The sequence below is a fragment of the Salmo trutta genome, unplaced genomic scaffold, assembly GCF_901001165.1.
Source record: "Salmo trutta unplaced genomic scaffold, fSalTru1.1, whole genome shotgun sequence".
NCBI lineage: Eukaryota > Metazoa > Chordata > Actinopteri > Salmoniformes > Salmonidae > Salmo > Salmo trutta.
The window spans coordinates 26,159-35,079 of NW_021822687.1; the positions used below are offsets into that span (position 1 = coordinate 26,159).

The 8,921-nt window shown below is 41.1% G+C and overlaps 1 protein-coding gene across 1 annotated transcript; it reads left to right on the forward strand.

The window, feature by feature from the left end:
- Positions 1 to 1,806: 1,806 nt before the first annotated feature.
- Positions 1,807 to 8,835, forward strand: LOC115183316 (CMRF35-like molecule 5). Its single transcript, XM_029744646.1, has 6 exons — positions 1,807 to 1,973; positions 2,393 to 2,704; positions 2,817 to 3,023; positions 3,264 to 3,371; positions 7,662 to 7,824; positions 8,832 to 8,835. Exons 1-6 carry the CDS (start codon positions 1,934 to 1,936, stop codon positions 8,833 to 8,835), a joined length of 834 nt encoding a protein of 277 aa, XP_029600506.1. The 5' UTR covers positions 1,807 to 1,933.
- The last annotated feature ends 86 nt before the right edge of the window (positions 8,836 to 8,921 follow it).

Here is an 8,921-nt window from a genome sequence, read left to right on the forward strand (position 1 = left end):
CTCTTTTTCTCTCTCTCTCACGGTCTCTGTCAGTCTCTTTTTCTCTCTCTCACGGTCTCTGTCAGTCTCTTTCTCTCTCTCGCTCACGGTCTCTGTCAGTCTCTTTCTCTCTCTCTCACGGTCTCTGTCAGTCTCTTTCTCTCTCTCTCACGGTCTCTGTCAGTCTCTTTTTCTCTCTCTCACGGTCTCTGTCAGTCTCTTTCTCTCTCTCTCACGGTCTCTGTCAGTCTCTTTTTCTCTCTCTCACGGTCTCTGTCAGTCTCTTTTTCTCTCTCTCACGGTCTCTGTCAGTCTCTTTTTCTCTCTCTCACGGTCTCTGTCAGTCTCTTTTACTCTCTCTCTCTCTGCCGGTCTCTGTCAGTCTCTTTTACTCTCTCTCTCTCTGCCGGTCTCTGTCAGTCTCTTTCTCTCTCTCGCTCACGGTCTCTGTCAGTCTCTTTTTCTCTCTCGCTCACGGTCTCTGTCAGTCTCTTTCTCTCTCTCTCACGGTCTCTGTCAGTCTCTTTCTCTCTCTCTCACGGTCTCTGTCAGTCTCTTTTACTCTCTCTCTCTCTCACGGTCTCTGTCAGTCTCTTTTACTCTCTCTCTCTCTGCCGGTCTCTGTCAGTCTCTTTCTCTCTCTCTCACGGTCTCTGTCAGTCTCTTTCTCTCTCTCTCACGGTCTCTGTCAGTCTCTTTCTCTCTCTCTCACGGTCTCTGTCAGTCTCTTTTTCTCTCTCGCTCACGGTCTCTGTCAGTCTCTTTTTCTCTCTCTCTCACGGTCTCTGTCAGTCTCTTTTTCTCTCTCTCTCACGGTCTCTGTCAGTCTCTTTCTCTCTCTCTCTCAATCTCCTGTTCTCTCACTGACAGTGAGTTTGCATGTCTTGCCCTGGTGAGCGGAGGTTTCACTTGATGGCAATTTAGGAGCCTGGCGGCGAACGCCGAACACCCTGCTCAAAACTGACAGCGAATCTCGATAAAGGGGTGGAGTCAACAACTCAGTTTAAGTTGTTCTATTGGTTTACTGAGATCTCAGTAGCTTGTCTGTTATGTGATGACATCATTCATTAAGGGGAGTTGGGTTGTAGAGGAGGGATGTTTCTTCTGTTCAGAAACTCATCTGTTGAGTTGATCATTTATAAAGACTGTATTTGGATCAATTAAATGTCAGAAAAAAGTTATAAAATATATTGATGTTTACTTTCACTATATTGTGTTCCTCCTCTGCTCAAACAAACTTTAACTTTAGAACAGAGAAGTTAACAGTTTTAAGACTTAGTCACCTACAGGAAGCTGAGTTCTCTGGTGGTTTAGAAGTCTAACCTCTGGCCGGTTTGAACCAGTTTCACTCTGCAGCACACAGACCTGGAGACACTGAGGTCACTACAGTTAAATCATCAGGATGTGTAGGATAATGCCCACCCATTCCACCACCACCATCACTATACTCATCTCCTTGACATGCAGAGAGAAAGAGACTGTTCATTTTGATTGTTTCTTTCACTTTTGTTTATTATCTACTTCACTTGCTTAGGCAATTTGTTTCCCATGCCAATAAAGCACTTCAATTGAAATTGAGCGAGAGCGAGACAGAGACAGACAGATAGACTCTCTGCTTTGGCAATGTAAGCATGTTTCCCATGCCAATAAATCCATTTTAATTTAATTTAATTTAAAGACAGAGAGAGACAAAAAGACAGAGACAAAAAGACAGAGAAAGAGAGAAAGAGAGAGACAGAGACAGAGGAGAGGGGTGGGGTGTCAGATGAGGGAGGAGCTTTCAATTAAGGAAGACAGAGCGTTTCAGAAACACCCTGCTGTCAAGTGTGTAGCTGACAGAGACGTGTTGTGGACCTGTGTTAGCTGGTAGTATATTAAAGTAAGTTTACCAGTATAGTTACTGTGATAGTAAAAGAACTTTAACAGTATAGTAACTGAGGAGTAATTGTCCAGAATGAAGATACTCCATATTGTCTCCTGCTGTCTCCTCTCAGGTGAGTTCTGTCTGTCTGTCTGTCTGTCTGTCTGTCTGTCTGTCTGTCTGTCTGTCTGTCTGTCTGTCTGTCTGTCTGTCTGTCTGTCTGTCTGTCTGTCTGTCTGTCTGTCTGTCTGTATCAGTTTCCATAATACTGTGTGGATCATATAGTACATATAGAACAAGATATGTATTTGTCAATAAGGAGCCAGAAAGTTGTACAGTTCTGAGTTTGTTTTTCACATGTACCTTATGATAATGCACTGAAATTAAAATGTTTGATATGTTGGTCTTTTACCTGGGTTTGTGCAGGGTTAATGTCAGGTTTGTGCAGGGTTCAAGTAAGATTTTAGCAGGGCTGAAGTAAGATTTATTCAGGGTTAAAGTATATCTCACAGGGCATCAGTTGTGACTGTACTGTGTATTTCTGTTTGACAGCTCTGTGTGTTGTGGAGTCAGCTGTCATTAAGGAAGTGGTAGGAGGACAAGTCACTGTGGTCTGCTCATTCACATTGGCAGGAAACAACATCAAATACTTCTGCAAGGGGACATGTTCTGGTAAAGACATTCTGGTTGAAACTAAAGGGATTAAGTATGCATCTCAAGATAGATACAGTATAGAAGACAAGGGAGATGTATTCTATGCGACCATCAAGAACCTGAGGAAGTCAGACTCTGGGACCTACTGGTGTGGAGTGGACAGAACTATAAAGGACACATTCCAAGAGGTGCGTCTCATAGTTACAGATGGTAAGTGAATACTAAATATACATTTGTATCTAGTAATTCACTTCCTGACTTATTTCCTGACATGAAGTTTTTTCAATATTGGTGTTTATCTGTATTTTCTGTTGACTCACAGCTCCTCCCATTCCTACACCGTCACCACTCACCTCCAGACCCCATGTCTCCACAACCCTCACAAACCTCTCTACAACATCCCCATACACCTCCACAACCCTCCCAAACCTCTCTACAACATCCCCATACACCTCCACAACCCTCCCAAACCTCTCTACAACATTTATGGCATCTGGAGACATCAGTGCTGGTCCTTCACAGAGAACAGGTATGATGGACCGGTCCCTTGCCATCATTCTATCACCTTCAGACAACTATAATATGCTGCTGTATAATTCTATCAGGTGATCAGATAATATAGCTATATCTGTTAATGCACTGGACAAATCTCTCTCTCTTTCTCTGTCTCTCTCTATATATAATATATTTGTCTCTCTATATGTCTGTCTTCCTACCGGTTTAGGAAGGAGAAGGGTCTGAGAGGAATGTAATTATCTTGTATTTGTAGTTCTAGGTTTCCCAGTGGTCATCATGGTATGTGTGAGTCTGGCTGTGTTGGTTGTGGGACTGATCTTGTTACTGATCTACAAATGGAGGAGAGACAGGACATCCTCAAGTGAGTAACACTCATATGTATATTTATATGTATGTATGTACTGGACGAAAAGCGATACAGGAGCGCCAAGTCCAGGTCCAAGAGGCTCCTAAACAGCTTCTATCCCCAAACCATAAGACTCCGGAACATCTAGTCAAATGGCAACCCAAACTATTCACATTGCCCCCCTCCCCTCTCCACACCACTGCCACTCTCTGTAGTCATCTATGCATAGTCATCACAGGAGTGATGGTTGCTGATAATGGGCCTCTGTACGCCTATGTAGATATTCCCTAAAAAGTATGCCGTTTCCAGCTACAATAGTCATTTACAACATTAACAGTCTACACTGTATTTCTGATCAATTTGTTATTTTAATGGACAAAAAATTTGATTTTCTTTCAAAAACAAGGACATTTCTAAGTGACCCCAAACTTTTGAATATGTACCGTCTGTATGTATGTATGTACTGTATGTATGTATGTACTGTATGTATGTACTGTATGTATGTGCACGCAGGCATACAGTGGCATAGTGGAGTGTATACACAGCCTAGCAGACACTATTATATTCCCATGGCCTAATCCAAGTTAACACACATCTATTTTGTAGGCCTAATAACAATATAAAGGACTGAAAAATGTAATATTAGAAAATTATGTTTCCCCAAATGAAAACAAAAGTGCATAGCTGATGATATGGGGCTGCTGTGTTAAAAACGAAATGGCTTTTTCTTTAATCTGTTGATGTTTAGATAGTTCAGTTGGAACTGGTTCTGTTAAACACCATTTTAACAGTTGATAGACAACTTTATCACTGTTACAAACTAGACTGTTCTCTTATTTAACAACAACCTTGTTGAAATAAAGAAGTCTCTGGTGTTTCATCATGACTTCATTAGTTGTCTTTCCATCAATTACACAGAACCAGTACTGTAACTAAAACCCATTTAACACTAATACAAGGGGTAGAGTACAGTTTATTAGACTACAGTATATTATGCAGTACCAGTACTGCAACTAAACCCATTTAACACTAATACAAGGGGTAGAGTACAGCTTATTAGCCTACAGTATATTATGCAGTACCAGTACTGTAACTAAAACCCATTTAACACTAATACAAGGGGTAGAGTACAGTTTATTAGACTACAGTATATTATGCAGTACCAGTACTGCAACTAAACCCATTTAACACTAATACAAGGGGTAGAGTACAGCTTATTAGCCTACAGTATATTATGCAGTACCAGTACTGTAACTAAAACCCATTTAACACTAATACAAGGGGTAGAGTACAGTTTATTAGACTACAGTATATTATGCAGTACCAGTACTGTCACTAAACCCATTTAACACTAATACAAGGGGTAGAGTACAGTTTATTAGACTACAGTATATTATGCAGTACCAGTACTGTAACTAAAACCCATTTAACACTAATACAAGGGGTAGAGTACAGTTTATTAGACTACAGTATATTATGCAGTACCAGTACTGCAACTAAACCCATTTAACACTAATACAAGGGGTAGAGTACAGTTTATTAGACTACAGTATATTATGCAGTACCAGTACTGCAACTAAACCCATTTAACACTAATACAAGGGGTAGAGTACAGCTTATTAGCCTACAGTATATTATGCAGTACCAGTACTGTAACTAAAACCCATTTAACACTAATACAAGGGGTAGAGTACAGTTTATTAGACTACAGTATATTATGCAGTACCAGTACTGCAACTAAACCCATTTAACACTAATACAAGGGGTAGAGTACAGCTTATTAGCCTACAGTATATTATGCAGTACCAGTACTGTAACTAAAACCCATTTAACACTAATACAAGGGGTAGAGTACAGTTTATTAGACTACAGTATATTATGCAGTACCAGTACTGTCACTAAACCCATTTAACACTAATACAAGGGGTAGAGTACAGTTTATTAGACTACAGTATATTATGCAGTACCAGTACTGTAACTAAAACCCATTTAACACTAATACAAGGGGTAGAGTACAGTTTATTAGACTACAGTATATTATGCAGTACCAGTACTGCAACTAAACCCATTTAACACTAATACAAGGGGTAGAGTACAGCTTATTAGCCTACAGTATATTATGCAGTACCAGTACTGTAACTAAAACCCATTTAACACTAATACAAGGGGTAGAGTACAGTTTATTAGACTACAGTATATTATGCAGTACCAGTACTGCAACTAAACCCATTTAACACTAATACAAGGGGTAGAGTACAGCTTATTAGCCTACAGTATATTATGCAGTACCAGTACTGTAACTAAAACCCATTTAACACTAATACAAGGGGTAGAGTACAGTTTATTAGACTACAGTATATTATGCAGTACCAGTACTGCAACTAAACCCATTTAACACTAATACAAGGGGTAGAGTACAGCTTATTAGCCTACAGTATATTATGCAGTACCAGTACTGTAACTAAAACCCATTTAACACTAATACAAGGGGTAGAGTACAGTTTATTAGCCTACAGTATATTATGCAGTACCAGTACTGTCACTAAACCCATTTAACACTAATACAAGGAGTAGAGTACAGCTTATTAGACTACAGTATATTACACAGAACCAGTACTGTCACTAAACCCATTTTAACACTAATACAAGTAGTAGAGTACAGCTTATTAGCCTACAGTATATTATGCAGTACCAGTACTGTAACTAAACCCATTTAACACTAATACAAGGAGTAGAGTACAGTTTATTAGACTACAGTATATTATGCAGTACCAGTACTGTCACTAAGCCCATTTTCACACTAATACAAGGGGTAGAGTACCGTTTATTAGCCTACAGTATATTATGCAGTACCAGTACTGTCACTAAGCCCATTTTTACACTAATACAAGAGGTAGAGTACAGTTTATTAGCCTTCAGTATATTATGCAGTACCAGTACTGTAACTTAACCCATTTAACACTAATACAAGTTGTAGAGTACAGTTTATTAGCCTACAGTATATTATGCTGTACCAGTACTGTCACTAAACACCTTTTCACACTGCTGGATCTGATTGATTTTTTTCACATTTTCAATGTCAGTACAGTTCCAGGCTTCAGTTGAATGACTAACCAGGCCAGCCCAGTCCAGCTTGGCTCTGTAGTGGGAAGAGAGGTACTGTAGGAACTCAGAACACAAGAACACAAAGGTAGTTTACACACCATAGAACTAAGCTGACACTGAGCCATGCCAAGCCAAGCTCAGAGGAGTTGTCCTGGATACTCATGCTAGAAATGTTACTGTATCTAATATATAGGCCAGCAGAGTAAAACATTGGTTTACCTGACTGAAAGATTGATCATTTATGGCCATTCAGAGAACATGTCACTGTTTCTCATAGAAGTTTTCACACAGGGAGCCTTTCCTTCACCTGGCGGGCCGTTTGGGACATTTTGGGCAAAAATAGAGTATACCAAATGTTCCATACACTATTACACCACTGTACCACTGCACCACTACACCACTACACCACTGCACCACTACACCACTACACCACTGTACCACTACACTACTACACCACTACACCACTGCACCACTACACCACTACACCACTGCACTACTACACCACTACACTACTACACCACTGTACCACTACACTACTACACCACTACACCACTGCACTACTACACCACTACACCACTGTACCACTACACTACTACACCACTACACCACTGCACCACTACACCACTGTACCACTACACTACTACACCACTACACCACTGCACTACTACACCACTACACCACTGCACTACTACACCACTACACCACTACACCACTACACCACTGCACTACTACACCACTGTACCACTACACCACTACACTACTACACCACTACACCACTACACTACTACACTACTACACCACTACACCACTACACTACTACACCACTACACCACTACACTACTACACCACTACACCACTACACTACTACACCACTGTACCACTACACCACTACACCACTACACCACTGCACTACTACACCACTACACCACTGCACTACTACACCACTACACCACTGCACTACTACACCACTACACCACTGCACTACTACACCACTGTACCACTGCACTACTACACCACTACACCACTGCACTACTACACCACTACACCACTGCACTACTACACTACTACACCACTACACCACTACACCACTGCACCACTGCACTACTACACCACTACACCACTACACCACTACACCACTGCACTACTACACCACACCACTACACGTGCACTCGCATGCTTTATATGTTGTGTGTTCCACAGAGCCAGTCACCAATCCAGACACAACAACCCAAGACTCCACCTACCAAACCCTCAACACAACAACCCAAGACTCCACCTACCAAACCCTCAACACAACAACCCAAGACTCCACCTACCAAACCCTCAATACAACAACCCAAGACTCCACCTACCAAACCCTCAACACAGCAACCCAAGACTCCACCTACCAAACCCTCAACACAACAACCCAAGACTCCACCTACCAAACCCTCAACACAACAACCCAAGACTCCACCTACCAAACCCTCAACACAACCGATCCAAACTAAAATGATGACACCATTAACTTCACACAGAGACAGGATACTGTTAGTACAGTGTTATTCTTTGTAACATTTGTACTTTTGGAAATCCATTCTGCACCATACTTTCTCAATCAATGGTAACATATGTGGATTAATATAATAAAATATATTGATGTATACTTTAACTATAATGTCATCATCTCAACATTGTGTTCCTCCTGAAATAAACATGGTAACTTTCGAACAGAGAAGTTGACAGTTTTAACACTTAGTCACCACAGCTAGCTGAGTTCTCTGGTGGTTTAGAAGTCTATCCTCCGGCCGGTTTGAACCAGTTTCACTCTGCAGCACATATAGACCTCCAGACAGTGAGGTCATTTCAGAACCAGGATATGGGGCTAATGCCCTCCCCCTCCACCACCACCATCACTATCTCCATCTCTCTGATATGCAGAGGGACAGAGAGTAGGGTGTGGTGTCAGAGGAGGGAGGAGCATCAATAAAGGAAGAAAGAAGACTTCAGAAACACCCAGCTGTCAAACACTGTCTGACTGGTGATGGTTTAGTAGGACTGAGAGTAGCTGACAGAGAAGCTGTTGTGGACCTGGGCTTGTTGATGCACCAGGTGGTAGTATGGTAAATGTGATAGTAAAGTAACTTTAACAGTATGTTAACTGTGGTAGTAAAGTAACTTTAATAGTATAGTAACTGTGGTAGTAAAGTAACTTTAACAGTATGGTAACTGTGATAGTAAAGTAACTTGAACAGTATGTTAACTGTGGTAGTAAAGTAACTTTAACAGTATAGTAACTGAGATAGTAAAGTAACTTTAACAGTATAGTAACTGAGGAGTAACTCTTCAGAATGAAGATACTGCATGTTGTCTCCTGCTGTCTCCTTTCAGGTGAGTTCTGTCTGTCTCTGTCTGTCTGTCTGTCTGTCTGTCTGTCTGTCTGTCTGTCTGTCTGTCTGTCTGTCTGTCTGTCTGTCTGTC